This window comes from Nelumbo nucifera, chromosome 3 (assembly GCF_055504915.1).
Source record: "Nelumbo nucifera cultivar China Antique chromosome 3, China Antique-T2T, whole genome shotgun sequence".
In the NCBI taxonomy this organism is placed as follows: domain Eukaryota; kingdom Viridiplantae; phylum Streptophyta; class Magnoliopsida; order Proteales; family Nelumbonaceae; genus Nelumbo; species Nelumbo nucifera.
The window spans coordinates 40,786,556-40,805,512 of NC_142651.1; the positions used below are offsets into that span (position 1 = coordinate 40,786,556).

Consider the following 18,957-nt stretch of genomic DNA (forward strand, 5'->3'; position numbering starts at 1 on the left):
CTCCTTCAACTTCCGGGGTGGTCTCATATCTAAAATGGCCTTAACTTTGTCCGAATTGGCCTCAATGTCGCGTCGGTTGACGATGTATCCTAGGAACTTGCCCGGTGTCACCGAAGACACACTTGTTTGGGTTCAGTCTCATATTAAACTTATGCAGAATTTCAAAAACATAATGCAAATCTTGTATTAACTCATGTGAGAATTGGGTTTTGACGACCATGTCGTCTACATAACATTCTACTTTTATGCCGATTAACGGCGCAAATAATTTATTTACAAGCCTTTGAAAGTTTGCCCCTGCGTTTCTCAACCCGAAGGGCATAACCTTGTAACAGTACAAACCGAACTCCGTGATGAAGGCAGTCTTTTCTTCGTCCCCTGGGTCCATCTTGATTTGGTTATAGCTCGAATAGGCATCCAAGAAACTTAGCAATTCGTGCCCTGAGGTCGCGTCCACCAAGCGGTCAATTCTGGGGAGCGGGAAGCAGTCTTTTGGGCAAGCCCGATTTAGGTCGGTGTAGTCGACGCACATGTGCCACTTGCCATTGGCCTTTTTTACCAGGACGGGGTTGGCTACCCAGCTCGGATAATGGACTTCTCTTATAAAGTCAGCTGCGAGGAGCTTTTCCACCGCTCCGGGGCTAGGTTGCGTTTCTTCTATCTAACGGGCCTAACTACAGGATCAATATTCAGCTTGTGAGTTATAAGGTCGGGGTCTATACCGAGCATCTCTGCCGCAGACCATGCAAAAATATCCAAATTTTGAAGTAAGAAACTTACCAGTTCGGATCGTAGAGGTTCCTAGACGAAAGCACTGATCTGAAGCGTCCGAGCTGGGTCTGCCGCTGAGGTCGGGACTGCGACGGTTTCTTCTGTGGGCACGACTCGTTCTTCGCCTTGCTCCGTAGGCCGCTCCAGTTCGAGGTCGTCGGCTACCTTGGTCTTTCCCTTCAGGGCGGCGACATAGCACTTGCAGGACTCGAGCTGGTCGCCCCGCGCTACCCCCACTCCGAAGTCTGTAGGGAACTTCATAGCCAGATGGTAGGTGGAGACCACCGCCCGCAGGATATGGGTGATCGACCAACCTATTATGGCATTGTACGGGGAGGGGGTCGCGACCACCAAGAAGTTGTGGTTGAGTCTGACTACGCAGGGCCATGTGCCGACTTCCACAAGTACTGTTATCTTCCCAAGGGGCCGGACTTCTTCTCCGCTGAAGCCCACCAAAGGAGTGTCCGCAGGCCTCAAGTCACTTTTCTGCAACTGCAGCTGGTCAAACACAACTTTGAAGAGGATATCTGCCAAGCTGCCCGAGTCAACGAGTACACGCCTGACCTCGAAGTCGTTGATCCTCAGCTTTATCACAAGTGTGTCGTCGTGGGGGTAATGGACCCTTCGCGCATCATGTTCCGTGAAGAAAATTGGCTCTTCTGTCCTCGGCCGCTTCGGAGGATTCTGTTCTTCCCGGGCGGTTTCGCGAACTGACGTCCGAGCTGCTGCTGAAGTGCTGTCCGCGACGATTGATCCTCCCACTATGACGTGGATGGTGCCCCGGACCGGCCTCTCTTCCGGAGGCTGCCTCTGCGACTGCTCGGTCGGCCTGCTGCTGGACTCGGGAGCGTCTTTACCGTACTCCCCTTGCCGACCTGTTTTATTATTATTATTATTGCTATTTTGTACAAAGTTTCTTAAATATCCACGACGGATGAGTTCTTCAATCTCGTCGCGGAGATTTTTACAATTTTCGGTGCTATGATCGTGATCTTTGTGAAAACTACAATATAGATTCTTATTTCTCTCGTTGGGATTTCCCCTCAAACGGGGTGGTCACTTCACATACGGAGGAGCGTCTTTGATCGCCATCAGGATTTCGGCCCGCTTCGTGTTCAGTGGGGTGTAATCAGTTCGGTTCGCTGCAGGAGCTCAGAACGACTGAGCTGGCTTTACCCCCCGAGCTGCGTCCTTTTTCTTTCGGCTGTCCCCTTAGCTGGAAGGCTCTTCTTCCCTCTTCCTCTTTTCGGGCGCGCTCTCGCCCTTATGGTGATATCCTCTTCGGTGGCTATGAACTTGTCCGTGAGCTTAAGAAATTTAGTTATGGTCGCTAGTTGGTTGACGACCATGTGCCATTTGAACTCTTTGTGCGTCACGCCTTTCTTAGTTGCTGCAAGGTGCACGGCGGGGTCCAGGCGCGGTATCTGCATGCAAGCATCATTGAACCTTTTGACGTAGCCCCGGATGGATTCTCCTTCTCTCTGCACTATGTTGAGGAGGCTCTCTTCAGTTTGCGGGCACTGCTTACTGGTAACAAAGTGGGATGTGAAAGCCTGTGCGAACTGCGCCCATCTTCTTATTGATCCGGGCGTCAGGTTCCGGTACCATGTGCGGGCTACTCCTCTGAAAGTGGTGGAGAAGGCCACGCACATGCACGACTCACTTGCTCTTGCTAGGTGCATCTACGACTGGAAGGCATCTATGTGATCATTTGGGTCGAACGACCCATCGTACTTATCAAGAGGGGGAGCTTGAAATCTTTGGGCATTGGAACTGCCAGGAGCTCGGGAGATAGGGGGATTGAACTGAAAGGATGGGTGCCTTGACCTCGCCCGAGCTAGACCGGTGAGCTCGGCGGTGGCGTCTTTGCTTCCTGGCGGGCTCGGCATTTGTGCTGCTCACTTTTGTATTATCATGAATGGTGTGTGCCAGAAATAGCTCGGGCCGCTGGTGACGGCTTCGGACAGAGGGCTCCTGCTTGGAACCTGTGGCCAGGATTTCGAATCGGTTTTCCAGGAACGGGGTACCAGGCCTTGAGGGCTGAGGCGACGTGGGCCTGGCGAGCTGAGGTCCTCCCGACCTGACTGCCCGTGGCGAGGTCGGGGCGGCTGGTCTTTCTTGTCTGCCATGGGTGGAGGCCTGGCTCCTTGGAGGGTTCTGGGGGGCCTCTCCTTGGCGAGATGGGTGCTCCTCCTGTCGGCGAGACCTAGCTCGCTGTGAGACTAGGTGCCGAGGGGTAAGCTGTGATTGTTGAAGCTGAGGTTGAGGTAACTGGGGAAATTGCTGCTGATACTAATACTGGGAGACTTGGTGCAACACATGTTGTTGATAGAGCTGAAGTTGCTGGAACTGTTGCATTTGGGCCTACATGGCCCGCATGCACTGCATCAAGTCCTCCAGTTGGTTCGGGCTGGCCGCTGGGGGCACGACCGAAGGTTCGGTGAACGTCGCTCCGACTGTAGCAGGGAGTGGCGCGACGACAGATGCCACTGCAAGAGGCACATTCAAGCTGGGGATTCCGTCCACCGAGAGGGAGACGGTGAACTGTCCGATGCAGACAGTAGGAAGCTGGGGTTGTTCCCTAGAGTTATCCATTTCCGTGCTTCGTCCGACGTTGCTAGAGGAAGCCATGAGTGTTGGGTTTCTGGAGAGTAAAGAGACATGAAAGTTTGGAGAAAGGCTTTTCGAAGCGATTCCCACAGACGATGCCAAATGATGTAGCGCGATCCGGTCACTCCTAGTTGGCACTCACGTGGCTCCTGAGAGGTACCTGAGACGAGAAGAAAGAAGAAGAACTCCTAGGGGGTTTGCCCGGCGGGAACACTCTGATGATTAAGTCAGTATTCTGTGCGAGAAGCAAAGGAAAAACGAAGGCTAAGAGTGCAGATTGCGTAGGTGGTTCGAAGATACCTTGTTCCTTGAAAATCAGCTTCTTATAATAAAATTCCGTTGCTTCAGGCCCTCTGGCTTATGACAGGGCAGGTATAACCGCCCCTGTCAGTCTGCCACAGCCATTACAGGCAAGGCTGAGGTGGCACGCGCGGGGCCGTCATTGTAGGGTACGTGCCTGCCAGGTGTAAGGCACCTTCTAAAGGTGGCTGGCGCGACGCTATCTAACGAGGGGCATGGCTGATGTCCCCAGATTTGTCAGGTACGGTGGTCGGGCAGGAGATCTTTCGGTGGCGCGCCGAACTACCCTTTCGCGAGTTACCCTGTGCCGGGCTATCCCATAGGCAGCGAGCTGCCTGTGGCAAGCTATGTCGAGCTACCTGGCCCGAAGTGTTTTCACTCCAGGGTGTCTAGAGGTGGGTTGGTGAGCTCCCGTCGAGGAGTGGTCCGAAGTCCAACGGGAGGAGCTCGGGTATAGAGAGAGGTCAGGGTACCCCGACCTCAGGGTATCCCGAAGTGCCTTAACCTCGGAGAGGAGACGCAGGCAAGACGGCTTTTGGCGAGTAGTTTATCTGTCCAGTTGCCGAGCTCAACTCGATGGGACCCCTCCTCCCGAGTTGTGGTCATGTTAGTTGTGCTGTCACGCTGAGTCACTATTTAAACAAGGTCATACCCACGTGTACCTGTACTGTGAGGTCGGGTCAAATCACCTTCCATCAATAATAAGGGCAAAAAGTTGCCCTTAATGGCTAGAAACCCATTTCCTAATAAATGGGATATCAAATGGTTAAAAAGCTACCAATGCATTTCTTTTTTACCCTGAGATCCGGATTAAGACAGGGATGAAGTTAGGATTTTATTTTCTCGGGGGAGGCCAAACATTAATAAACAGGCAGCCAAAATATAAATTTAAACGGGCATTTGTGAGGATTTTCAAGGCTGGGGGGTTTCTTGAAAAGTAAAAATTGGGGTGGGGATGAATTTTGTGAGTTTACAATTTGACTATGTAATAATATTTTGAATTTTATATGAAAAATAATTAATAGTTTATATATTTTTTACAGGTTTAATCAAATAATTGAAAAAGTTAATGTTTGTTAATGCTATTTTAATGCACTCTCAAATGTTGAGACGATCTTGCATTTTCCTGTACGAAAAGAATTTGGGTTCTGAAAATCAACCCGCTTCGGCTTTTGGTGTGGATACAGATTTGAAAGGGAGGCGGATAAGGTTTAGAATTTGGAAAACCCTCTCTTAACCCGTTTCATTGCTATCTCTACTTGGAGTCTCGGACCTGATAAATAACTGGTCTATAGGGTTGTCAACTGTCCAGGTTTTGGTTTGAGACAGGGTAGAACCATTCTAAACCGATTGTTAAAATTAATAATACTAGAACAAAACCAGCCTGATCGGTTTTATTGTTTCAAAACCGGAATTGAACCATTTAGTAATTGGGACAATTGGGTCTAACCCGATTGGACCTGACTAAACAAAATCCCTATTAATACCTAAGACCTATATGTTTTGATAAAAAATATTTTATTCAATAACCTATTATTAGTAAATGTGACGAATAGAAAAATGGAAAGGGTTTTAGATTTTAAACTTGCCTAAAATTATCATGTTAGATATGCAAAATACTTATATCGGTTCAGGTCTAATCGGTTTGGACAGCCAAAATCAGTCCCGAACCAATAATAATCGAGACAGAAAAATTAAAACCAGAACAACCCATCGGAATGATTCATAGAACCAGAACCGTTATAAACGGTTCGGGTCTGTGAGTAGACCCGAACCATTGACAGACCTACTGGTCTTGTATTCCCATTGAACGATCACCAACTGATGGTGGCAGGTGGCAGCTCAGTTGGTAAGTTAATTGGAGACTTGGGATCAAATCCGGTTGCTCGCAGGCCCGTCACAGCTCATATATCACAAGATTCACAACTTTGCCACTCGGGGGTTCCACCACCCGGGACTGGTCCTGATTCCTGAACGCGTTATCAACTGGACAAGACAGAAAACGAGAGGATGGGACCTGGCCGTGGTTGTCCTTTTTTAAAAAAGAAAATGGCACTATTGTCACTTTAACTCACCTTCTCCCATCCTTCTCTCCCTCACACCCCCCCCCTCTCTTTCTCCACCGAGAGTCTGTGAGAAGACGAACGCAGCTTTGACAGTGATCCTCCGGTGAAATCCCAGTCATTTTAACGGTTTCCATTTCAGCTTATACATCACAGGTTTCGAAATACTTCTTTGATATTCCTTATTACTTTCTGGGCAAGTACTGATATCATTTGTCTTCATCTCTGGTGGTACCTGTTTTAGTTTAATTTATTATATTAATATTATTGTTTTATTCTCTGTAGATGGATCGCCATTAACTACTTTTCTTTTGTTTGGCGCCTTCTCCTCGGAGTATTCCGTCTCCAGTTTTAGGGCTTTTTAAGCAAATCTTAATCTCCTCTGGATTTGCTCCCTGTCACTGCTTCCACATCACCGCACTAGAATCTGTTTTGGAGTTTCCTCGCAGTCCACGCAAATCTGCTTCATTTTGGAGCTTTCGCTTCACTGAACTAATCGATTACATTTTGGAGCTTTGTATTTGGAATTCTCCGGTAAGCAACAATTTCGATCTCATTTTCCAACTCTCGTCGCTTTCTGAACTTTTTTACAGGAATAATCTTTACTCCCCCAAACCGCCTACTTTGATTTTGCAATTCTGATTTTTTTAAAAGCTGGGGTTTAAGTAAAAAACTCTAAGCTATTCTCGTTTGTGAGTTGTGATTATTTTGTGTATGATTCTTTATTTGATAGAAAATAAAAGAGAAACAGAAAGTTGAGGGAGGGATCATTATAAATTTTGTGAAATTTTTAAGAAAATATTTCCTCAACTTTCTATTCTCTTCTTATTTTCTATCAGACCAAAAACAGCCTTAGTGATATCATTTTATATCAAATCCTTAGCTTAGCTTCCATCTATTTTCCATTCTTTTCTCGCCATTAAAGCTTTTCTTCGTGGTTTCGGTCCCCATTTACAGAGGTTCTGGTCAACCCTTCCACTCGGGACTGGGGGACAAAAGAGGTGAAAAAAAATGCTTCGATCTGTTATCTCCTTGCTCCTCTGCTTCTCGGCCATGGTGCCGTTCCTGAAATATACGTCGGCTATCGGTGACGTGATAACATGCTCTGGGACTGTACCGATGAGATATCGGAGCGACAAAATCTCCATCACGGACTTCGGGGGTGTCGGAGATGGGCGTACATTGAACACGAAAGCGTTCAGGGCAGCGATATACCGGATCCAACATCTGAGGAGGAGAGGTGGTACGCTACTCTACATCCCTCCAGGCGTTTATCTTACCGAGAGCTTTAACCTTACCAGCCACATGACTCTCTACTTGGCCAAGGATGCCGTCATAAGAGCTACTCAGGTAAGTAAGCCGTAATCTGTTGTATGTAACTATGTATAAACATTGTACTTTCCACGGGAATTTGATCATTTTTGTCCAATGATTTGTATTCCTCTCACCCCTCTTTGCGATGATGATGATGATGATGTTTATTCATGGCGAAACTAATGATTTTTTTTTTCTTTTTAAGACAATGATTTGGACGTATCGGGGACACACCCACTAGGATGTGCAGACAGAAAACGAATCGGGATTAGCTGCACTTAATGGCAGTGTTAAGGGCTGTTTAACCAATAATAACGCTTCGCGACAGTCGATGCGTGCGAAGATGCGAAGTGAGTGGTCGTGGCCTCGTGGGGATATACTCTTCATGTGGGGCGTTATTATTAGTTAAACAGCACCTAACATACCATCAAGCAGTTGCAGCTAATCCTAACACAAGAAACACAGCATGTGCCCATACCATTCCCCATCTTTTATTATTATTTCCTCCAATAACGGTACTATGGTGCTTCACTGCTTCCCTTCTCGTCATCCGTTACCCATGCTACCCAAAAATCTATAATATTGAAGAGTGCATAAATGCGTGCACTTGCTGCAAATAATATCCCTAATATTTATTTATTTAATGACCATATAAGGTGCCTAAATAATGGGCAGTTGCGTTATAACTCCTTTGGTATTGGCTGTCATGCCAAGTTGTATTGATAGCAAAGTTGGCCCCCCAAATGTCGGATACGACAGTTGTGGAGCAGGAGGAAGATTATAATGATTTCTACTTGTCTATTCATTTTATTTCATGCCTATTATTGTCATGGAAATTGGAAAGCCTCTTTAAGGGAACGGGATCTGCTCTTCACATGGGGGCGCCTCACATGCACATCCACCGTGCATTGGGAACATCTCCCATGAATAATAACTTACAAGTACGGGAGATGTTCCCAATGCATGGTACGATGTGCAAGTGAGGTGCCCTGTGTGAGGAGTAGATCCGGTCTCCTCTTTATGGTCCTTGGTGGGTTTGGGGAGGTTTTGTTTTTTTTTTTAAAGCCATAGGGGAGGTTTTGTTTTTTTTTTGAAGCCATTAAGGAGGTTTTGTAAATTGTAAACTCTATCCGCTTCCTTAGACCTCCCAACTCCTATCCTCCTCAAGACTCAGATTAGATTTTCAGAATCCAAAACCCTCCCCACACATGAAAATGCAAGACCCTCCTCAACCCTACCCCTCACATTTAGGGACGGGTTGGGTCTAGACCCCACATCTAAGTTCTTATTATTTTCTATTATATATAAGCAATAAACAAGTAAAATAGCATGAACAAACATCAAAATATCTAATAATTTGATTAAAACGTGTAAAAGCCACAAACTATCAATTATCCTTAAAATAAAATTCAAAATATTATTAAATTAATATGCCTTCCAACAATATGAGAGTCATGTGTACCCTAATACCGTACCCTACCTGTATCCATACGGGATGTAAAATCCCAAAACCCGTCTTTGCCCCAAAATTCGTTTTTCAAGCAAAAAAAAAAAAAAAAAACCTGCCCCGTCGAGGTGGGTAAGGGCAGGTACCCACCAAGTAGGGTAGAAATTTCCATCCCTAGGTATTGATGCAGTGAACTCCAGTTCCTCTATTTTTTTGGTATCAATTAATAGGAGGTTCCATGAAATCTGGGGTAGCAGGTTCAAATAATATATAAGCAAGTATGATTAAGAGAATCATAATGATAATAATAATATTATTATTAGAAAGATCATTTACACCATCCAGTTTCACAAACCAATCTGTGACTTGATCTACTTTCCTGTAGGCAATGTATTAGTTTTACAAAATGTATCCTATGGTATCCAAGGGCGCTGAGCTTTATTAAACTAGGCTTGTTTAGCCATATGAGCTCAAATTCAGGCCCATGAACTGAGATAGCTTGGCTTATTTACAGTGGCATTTAAGATAAAATACTTTTGCAATTGCAAAAAAAAGGGCATAGTGATATAAAATATTGCCTTCAGGGGTATCCCCTCTACTTATTTTTTAAGAATGAATGTTATTCAAATATGTGCTTTAGGGTTGAAATAGGACAAGCCAAGAAAAAACATGATGTTAGTTTTAGAGATAGACAAATTTGTCCCAACTCCAATTATCCTTTCCAAACCTTATCTTATTAATCTCCTCTTAATCACTGAGCTACTTGATAGGTGTTGACCTTAACTTGGGTCGACTAAGGGATGGATAAATGAGCAAAATAAAAAAGCTATTGATCTTGAATTAATTACAGTACAGAGGATTAAATAAATCACTAATAAACAAATGAAATTTAATGAAGGATAAAATCACCTATTTTGAGAAATTAATAAGAGGTTGTTCTTGAGCCATCTTGTTACTAAATGCAAGTATTCAAACAAAATAACCCTTAAATGAATTTAAGTTCTATCCTTAAAAAACAATATTCTATATCATTGAGCCTCTTTTAGAAATTTTTAAAAAGATTTTAAGTGCAAAAAATTTCATACATAGTCCTGCATTCCTAACCGGAGGTTTATGTATTACATCAAAATCAATTTGGCTGGTCTCCAAAGGACTCTAGCACTGCTTATTAGGCCAATGAATTAGATGGGCAAGAGTCAACTGATCATATTTTTATTCTAATTTTTACTTTTTGGTTGGTCTCTATCTATTGACCAATATTTGCCATTAAAACATAACAAACTTGTGGCACAGTACTCCATTTCGAAGGTTGGGTCTGGGCCATTGGACCAGATTGGGATCTGGGACACCACAATTTGTGAACTGTCCAATATTTAGAAGATTTGGAGCCACAATACACTTGATCCCATTTTCACCATGAAGCATGATACCAGTAATTTTTTTCTGCTTACATTTAGATAGTGGTATCTTCTTTTTTGATCTATCCAGTAGGATCCTGATCCTCTAAATATGGAAAACTGGTATCTGAGTGTCCCAGGATGCAAATGTAGGCCATGTAGCCCCAGACTAAAGATTGTCCCTTGAGAAGATAGAACTTGGGGTTCTAGTATTACTTTTAGAGTGGTTTGGCAGTTAAACCAGGGAACCCGTGATGCTTACAGCTTTCCAGTTCAATGTATGATCCCATTTCCACTTTCCAAAACATTGGCATGAATTCATAAGCAGATGTACTGAAAATGTGATTAGATGAGTGCCTATGGTAAAGGATAAAGGTCATTTGTCATCTTTATCATTTTTTGTTTCAGAATCTGGACCATATTGGTATTTTAACCCGAGATTTTTATAGATACTGCCAAGAGGTGTGGGAGAAAGATTGTAATGAGTTGGATGAGGATCAGCAGTCTATTTTGGCTGTAGGGGAAGAAGGTTCTAATAAAGAGGTTTGTTTGAGTGAGGTGATTACTGAGATGAAGGGAGTTGAAGTGGTTACTTGAGGAGAACGCTTTACGGATGAAAGGGTTAGCAACCAATCAGAGGTGGAGATTGATAGACAAATTAAAGAACAGGTTGCAGCTGATAGGTTAGTTGATGGAGGAAGTTTTGTTGAAATTGTGGCAGGGAAGCTAGAGAAAGATTTGGGGAGAAGGAAGATCAAAGCAGAGGAGTTTGGTAAAGGAGAATAGAGAGATCAGTGGATTCTCCTTGAACTTGAAAAGAGCAAGGGGATCAAGCTCTTATCAGCTGGTCCATGTGACCAACGTATTTTCTTGGCTGAAAGATGGGCTGTTTAGGGCTGGTCCTTGCAATCAATGTACAAGAGGAAGAAGACATTAGTTAAAGCAAGACACAATAAGGAAAATTTGTAAGATTCACCACAAGTTGAAGATTAGGATCTTTTGCAGATAAAGGATGCTGATCACGTGAGTGTACAATCAGAGTTTGTTGATTCAACTTCTGTTGGTGAAAGAACAGATTGGGATGGCAAAGATTCAGATGTAGTGGAGAGTGAGGATGAACATGTTTTAGATCAAACAAGACCACTTGAGAAAAAGTTGGATCTAAGATAAAATGGTTGAGGCAGCTCCTCTCAAAATAGCCCTTTTTACATGGGTAGCATCATTGGGAAATTTTGTTTAACATCTGAAAACCTGGTGAAGAGAGGAATGATGGTGGAGCCTAGCAAATATATAATGTGTGGTGAAAACTCGAGGACATGGAATATTTATTCATGCATTGCAAGTTCACAAGGGAGCTATGGCTGAAGGCTTTTGAGATGCTTTGGGGTGCATTTGCTTTCCAAAAGGTTAGCTGGAGTTACTATATGAAGCTGGAGTCTAGCTGGTCTATCAAAAAAAGGAAAAGTTATTTGGGGAGTAATTCCACCAGTTGCAACGTGGACAATATGGACAGAGTGGAACGGGAGATTTTTTGAAGACAAATACAATACAATAGGCACAATATTGAAAGGATTTTGGAGAAGAATATTCTCTTGAGCGGTAACACATAGGCTCTTCAAGAGTATTGCCATACAACTCTTTTTTTGATGGCAATAATCTTTTTGTATCTAATTGATTAAAATGGGATTTTGGGATGCACAAAGAAATTTCTGATTCCTGCTCAGTGCCTCATTGTGCAGGACTTTGTAATTATGCTTCTCCTTTGGTTTGAATCAGGGAGACGGGGGTGTAGAGGCTTTCGTTGGTATCAAGTTCTGGAGGTTGGCATTGGGCGGTTTTGGGTTGGAAGGTTCTTGGATAGTTGGATGTGGTATTTAGCTCTTGATTTGATTGTTAAGGGTGCCCTTGTGAGAGTTGGTTGTTTGGGACTCAGGAGGCAGTTGGTTTTGTTGTTTTTTTTTGGCTGTTTTTTGCGGTGATTGTTCATCACTTGTCTTTGTATACAGCCTATCTTATTCTTAGTGAATTTCTTTTTTATTTGTCTTCCAAAAAACTGCTAGTTTTTTTCTTGGATAACATGTTCTACCATAAAAACAATTGAATTGACCAATAAAATCAATACACATACTAGAAATTTAAATTTTATGGCAAAATGGAAGCTGTCTGACTTGAATTCGAACTTGCGTGAAGGAGTTTTGCTTTACCAACCACGAAGTCTTGTTTTCATTAATTTATAGATAAATTCTTGTAACCAAATTTACTATTTGTTATTGATTTTAATCTTCAATACTTCATGTTTAAATATTTCCCTTGCATGTCAGTTCCCTATTTCTTTTTCTTTTTTTTTTTCGTTTTAGTTATAGAATTATCCTTTTCTTTTTAGTTGCATCTTTTAATATAATATTTTACTAAAGTTATTATTTATTTATATATTTATAGTTATAAGTAATGAAATCGAATTTGATCCTCACAAAATTGTGCTCACACCATTCTCACAGCCTTTTTCATCGTGTATTGAGAATATCTCCATGAATAAAAAGATACAAGTATGGAGATGTTTCCAATGTACTGAAAGGGCTGTAAGAACGGTTTGAACACAATTTTGTGAATCCGCCCTCATAAGTAGTACAAATGGGTTTGACTGATTCAACCTTGGTAAGACTTAGGTTTTGACCTATTTGGCAATATCAGTCCTATCACTCGTCCAGATTTTAGAATACTAATTCATTTATTTGATGCTCTTGAGGGCCACCAGACAGTAAAATCTGGTCCTAAATCCAGTCCTAAATGTAATTGAATTCCTTAATTTAGAAAAAAAAAGCAATCTGATATTGACTACTTTCCAGAAATCAGAGGAACCAGACACATATCTACAATGTTATTCTCCTAGTCACATGTCAACAAATGCGTAACTCTGTTGGATGTAGTGCACTGCAACATAAAGTCATGCATTCTAGTTTAGTTTATCAACCACCAATATAAAATTATAAATATGATAGTTTTAAGAATTCCACCCACTGAACCTTAATTCTAGTTGAATGAAACCTTGTCTGAGACCCATTTTTGTACGGAAAATACTACACTGCAGCCACAAAAACCGGCTGTACTGTAAAGGCAAACCCAGCCAATCACACCCCGTGGTAAGTTACCTACTTGTGACCGGCAATAGTAGGTCACAAGCCAGCTGTAATCCACAGTTATTAAAGATGATTGGCTCAATTTTGGCTTTATGGTTTTGCAATTTTTTTTGCCGTAGTATTGGTTGCCACTTCTATGATATTGTTTGATTGGTTATAAGTTTTTCCTGCCTTTCCAGTATCATAGTTGAACACTTGAGCATATACTGCAATTTGATTTTAGATCTTTTTCAAGTCCTGATTGGGTTTATTGAGTGCCAAATTATTACTTTTGATTGTTTTGATAAATGGTAGAAAGTAGCACTGTTAGTTCTAATTAATGCTCTAGTCCTGTTGACTTTTCCTGCTTTACTTGATTGTACAGGATACATGGAACTGGCCTGTGATTGCTCCCTTGCCCTCATATGGGAGAGGGAGAGAACTACCTGGAGGGAGGTATATGAGTTTTATCCATGGGGATGGAGTTCATGATGTGATAATCACAGGTGGTTTCTGAATTCTACAACTGCTTTTTTCTGCTTGCTTTTACTACATGTGTCATTACCTGAAAACTATTCTCTTGTAGACTACATATGAGTTTACTACATATTAGTCTGTCATATAGCAGAGCCTATTCCAAACTAGTGGTGTGAAAATCGGATTACATATTAGCATTGGATTGAAAATGACTGAACCCTGTCAGATTTCTCCAGATTCCGAAACCACATTATGTGGAAAACTGCCCAAAACTGTTGAGAAGGACCAAACCAATAAGACCACATTAACCACCTGATTTGGCGATGATTCCATGTTCAAATGATTTTCCCTTTACTTTTACCTACTTTGGACTATTTTATGAGTTTGAAGAACAGCCTGACCGTGAATTAACTAAAATGGAACCAGCTTCACTTCCAATTTGCTGCCTTCTTCAGCTTTTAAACTATTTCTAACCAGATAAGCACAAGTTCACAGGTGCATATTCATATGCATTTGTGTATGTGTATAATTGTAATACCTGCAGCAATATATGTGAGGGAGAAAAAGGTGCCAGCATGACATAGAAGTATTGAGGCAATACCAGTGATTTAAAAGGTGCGCCTAGGCACACAGGCGAGGCGCATTTTGGGGTATGCGCCTTGCCCAGGTCCTAGGCGTACCCCTTTCAAAAGGCACACGCCTGGTGCGCCTAGGCGCACCCTTAACATAGACTTGTTCGGGCTTGCCTCGAGGGGCGTGGTACAAAGGCGACTCATAGAATCAAGAATGCAATATGTTTTACATCACATTAGCTACTTGAAGCAATGCAATTAAGGAGAAAAAGAGATTGTGGGTTTTACATGCTTGAAAATGCTTTATATGTTTGCTTTTATTTTTAAATTTTCATTTGAATACGCTTTACATGTTATGTTTATGTATTTTAATTTTAGATAATAGGTTTTTTAAAACATTTATTTTAAAATTTAAGTTTATATTTTTTATTAACATTATTTTTAATATTTTTTGATTTTTTTGCATTTATTTTTAAATATTTTTTGGCATTTTTTTTTGAATTTTATGACTTTTTTTTTGTAATTTTGCGCTTTTCTTGAAAAGGCGTGTGCCTTGCCTTGTGCATTGCGCTTTAAAACACTGGGCAATACTTTTTATTGCATTCTATGCTGTATCTTTTTCCTTTTTCATTTTTTGACAAGTATTTACTTTTCCTTTATTTTTCATTTTTTCTGATTGATATTTTGTTGTATCTTTACCATGTTTTTAAAGAAAATATAATTTGAAGTGTGATGAGTTTTGTCAGAACCAGGCCATTCACAGAGCTGCAAAGGGAGCTTGGATATCCTGAAAGCAAAAGCTCTGAGAACACAGAATCCAGCTGCACATCAAGAATACCTCATGTACATGTTTCTTAAATTCATGGGGAGATGTTCCTAATGCGTAGCTGGCTGCCCATGCTTGCAGAGTCTTTGCAGGGTTTTTCTTTCAGGATATACTTGGGCCAACTAGGCTTTAGAAAATTATGAATACTTGAATGTCCAGTCTGATATCGAGTATGATTTCAAAACAGAACTACATTTTCTTTTACAACATATATTGAGTGGAACATTTTATAGTTAAATAACTAGTGCTTTTGCAGGTGAAAACGGGACAATTGATGGCCAGGGTGATGTATGGTGGAACATGTGGAGGCAGAGATCCCTCCAGTACACAAGACCAAATCTTGTTGAATTTATGAATGCCAAAAACATCATAATTTCCAATGTGATCTTCCGCAACTCTCCCTTTTGGAATATTCACCCTGTTTATTGCAGGTAACAATAGATAAAAACATAAATGTGTACTTAAATCTTGTTCAGGAAGTTCAATGTGATTTTGGTTATTCTCTCTTATGATGCATGTTATTGAATAGAATGTGATTGATGTAATATTTTGTAAACATTGCTGGGGTCAGGGAAGAGTGGATACTGGACTGTCTTAAACAAAACATCTCCAGTTCATCTGCTGAAAATATATGTCTTGGGGGACCAGGAACACCTCTTTTGTTGGGTTGGGGAGGGGGGGGAGGAAGATATCTGTTCTATCAGGTTATGTTGAGAGTTGGTCCTTCTCTCTATCCTCTCAAAGCCTTATTCTCTAGGATCCTGTTAAGTGCCAGTGGAGTATAGAAGCTATAAGGCTTAATATAGAATTGTTTCCTTCCAAACCAATATATGGTCATTCAAGGGACCTAGGACATGGAATCCAGATGACCAAGTAGGGAAGAACTTTATATTAATTCATACTTGAATTGTTCAGGAAATCAATATGATTTTGGTCATGCTCTGTGACGAAGCATGTTATTGAATCTGAGTGTGATTGATATGGGGTCAGGGAAGATGAGAAACTGGACTGGAAGAAGATAAATGGATTGGAGGACCACAGATTTCATGCTCCCAAAACGTTACTCTCTAGGATCCTGCTAAGTTCCAGTGGTGTGTAGAAGTTACAAGGCTCAATATGGGAATGTTTCTGGTTCAAGGGACCTAGGACATGGCATCCACATGACCAAGTTGGGAAGAACTTTCTACAATTGTATATGCATAATTTTTTTTATGGGGCTAACTGGTATTCCTCTTCTTAAAGCAATAAATATTAGGATATATGTAATTTATTTGATTAGTCTCAACTACTCATATGTCTTTGTTATTTGCAGTGGTGTTGTTATCCGATACGTTACCATTTTGGCTCCTTTTGACTCACCCAACACAGATGGAATTGATCCAGGTTACCTCTAATTTAACTCTAATGCGGTGGTAGTATTTGTAACATATAATTGTACAGTCTTCCTGTCCATATATTAGGCTGCCTACCAGATTGGGGCCACAGCTTGATCTGATTGCCCTAATTTCTTCTGAATTATTTATAGTATTAACTCCCAAAGGAACTTCCTGCTTTTGGCAACAAGAGAATATCCATAATTGTCAGCAGGGACACCAAATGACTAGGATCATTGATTTAATGTCTTAGTGCAATATTAGGTAGAAATGTTTCTATAACCCAGACAGTCCCTTGAATTTTGTAGTTTTAAGTTTAACTATTTGTTGATGCAGATTCGAGCTCCAATGTTTGCATAGAGGATTCATACATTGCTACAGGAGATGATTTGGTGGCAGTGAAAAGTGGGTGGGACGAATATGGCATCGCCTATGGCCGTCCGAGCTCTGGCATCACCATTCGACGGGTTACAGGTTCATCCCCTTTTTCTGGAATTGCAATTGGAAGTGAAACCTCTGGCGGGGTGGAGGATGTCTTGGCAGAGAACATCAATCTGTATAACATGGGTATTGGTATCCATCTGAAGACAAATATTGGCAGGGGAGGGTTCATAAGAAATATTACAGTGTCAGATGTGTACATGGAGAATGCACAAAAGGGGATAAGGATAGCAGGGGATGTTGGAGACCACCCAGATGACAAATTCAATCCAAATGCTCTCCCTGTTGTCAATGGTGTCATGATCAAGAATGTGTGGGGTGTGAAGGTTCAGCAGTCCGGGTCAATACAGGGCCTGAAGAACTCACCGTTTACACAGATTTGTCTCTCCAACATCAACCTTCGTGGTGCAGTGGCGCCAGGAAGTACTCCATGGAAGTGCTCTGATGTTAGTGGGGCGGCTGTTCAGGTAAGCCCTTGGCCATGCTCAGAACTAATCGGCACCGGTAGGACTGCTTCCTGTTCAAGTTACTTTTGAGATGTTTATGATATTAATGTCAGCACGGGTATCAGTTTAAGACATTTATCCATTAAACTGCAAATGTATAATCCATCTAGTAATGATAGACGATTCTTTTTTTTTTTTTCCATTGGACAAAAGCTCAATGAAATGAAAATAAACTGTTCCTGCAATCTCAAAAGGAAAAGTAATTTATTCTTAGCTTACGGTTGTCCTGAAACTAAGTAAAGCCTCTTCTCGTCTTTAGGAAAAATCCTTAAACGACCTTGAGGTTTCTGAAGTTGACTTAAACATACCCTGAGCCTGAGGTCAGTGGACTGAAACATACCCTCCATCACTAAAACGTTACATGTTTGCCCTTTGAAACACTTGTAAGTTCAACCTATGCTTTCTTGTGTGTTGGACCAACCTTCCATTCTTTCTTTGTTCCTTACAACCCCAACAGAGTAGCAACTTCCCCTCCCCAGTCGAAGCAGTTTGGACGTATGATGCCAACCGTGGCAACTGGCAACAGCACCTGGTATAAGGACATGTATGACGCTCACGAGTCACGACAGAGCTGCAACCCCCCTCATTTTATTTTTGATTATTAAATCCTCTTTCCTTGTTTGCTGAAAATGGGTTTCTCTGAATCTGTCAAAATAACCATTCTTCTGTAGTTCCTATTCATCTCAATTTCTCCAATCTGTGCTCCAAAGCTAGAAAGCTAACAACTCTACCGGCCACCACCTATCTTTTAACCTATCACAATGGAGCTTTAATCGAAAAAGTCCCTTTTCTATTCTCTGATACAGTAAATTCACCCCAGCTTAAAATCCATTGTTGCAGACTTGGAAACAACGAAAGGCTTCCTCGTCTACAACATCTTCGGTTTCTCAGTGGTGGAAAATAGGAATGTTAATGGGTCGGGTTCGGCATGGGTTTGCCTCAACCCTAACCCGACCCTCCAGCACCCCGACCTGACCCATCTTAAAAATAAACGATTCCCGAACCCAATCGAATCCCATAGAGTTTAACTTGATTCCGACCCAGCTTGACCTATATAATTTCAAATATATTTTTTAACACAATTTTAAGACTTAAAATACATTAATTTAGATAAGGAAATTATTTTATAAATTTTAAAGTGTTATTTTTTTTCATTTAAAAAAAATCAAAATCAACATATAAATAAATTATAAACTTTAAGGCTATAAAATTAAAAGGCAAAAAGTTTCAAGAATATAGAGGATATCATGATTTAGCAGGGGATCAGCCAAAACTAGAACCCGACTCAAGTCAAAGAATCAAAATCATAGATCCCAGATTTTCGAGTTAGGCCAAAAAGCCGATTTGAAACCCTGAAGTCTCGTAATCGTTCCAACTTCCAACGGCAAAGGACATTGAGGTGGAGGGGTTCTACGTGAGCAGCTGCGGCTTTCATGGCTCAGACCGGAAGAAGTCGGCCTACATCTGGGTTGGCAACTCTGAGCGTGTTGCCATTCCACCAGCTCATCTATGAATCACAAACCCCAAAGAGAGAAGGTTGCCATTGCACGAGTTCACATCTGCGCTCACAGAGGACGCTCTATAAGTGACCCATTGCTATAGGGCTCTATTTAGTTTGTTATCTCCAGTTCTATAGGATAATAATGTAGGTAAAAGAGCTTCTGTCAATTTAACTGTCATAAATCGACTTCTGACTTCTGACACTCAAGGGTATGTTATAAGGAATTTTTCCCTATGCTTTGTA

General features: G+C 41.7%; 1 protein-coding gene across 2 annotated transcripts; it reads left to right on the forward strand.

Annotated features, from left to right (window-relative positions):
• The first annotated feature begins 5,748 nt into the window (after positions 1-5,748).
• LOC104603983 (putative polygalacturonase) lies at positions 5,749-17,355 on the forward strand. Of its 2 annotated transcripts, none has more exons than XM_010268176.3 (7): positions 5,749-5,900; positions 6,030-6,278; positions 6,702-7,094; positions 13,404-13,524; positions 15,150-15,324; positions 16,206-16,276; positions 16,603-17,355. In XM_010268176.3, exons 3-7 carry the CDS (start codon positions 6,756-6,758, stop codon positions 17,241-17,243), a joined length of 1,347 nt encoding a protein of 448 aa, XP_010266478.1. In that variant the 5' UTR covers positions 5,749-5,900; positions 6,030-6,278; positions 6,702-6,755; the 3' UTR covers positions 17,244-17,355. The 2 variants fall into 2 exon arrangements, with proteins under 2 accessions (XP_010266478.1, XP_088758308.1); XM_088902182.1 differs by having other exon boundaries at positions 5,800-5,940.
• Positions 17,356-18,957: the final 1,602 nt, after the last annotated feature.

Excerpts from the sequence above, each read along its gene's own strand:
- LOC104603983 (XM_010268176.3), top strand. The coding sequence starts at position 6,756 with ATGCTTCGATCTGTTATCTCCTTGCTCCTCTGCTTCTCGGCCATGGTG. Across the intron at positions 7,095-13,403 it reads CCGTCATAAGAGCTACTCAG|GATACATGGAACTGGCCTGT; the intron begins GTAAGTAAGCCG and ends TTGATTGTACAG. Across the intron at positions 16,277-16,602 it reads CACAGATGGAATTGATCCAG|ATTCGAGCTCCAATGTTTGC; the intron begins GTTACCTCTAAT and ends TTGTTGATGCAG.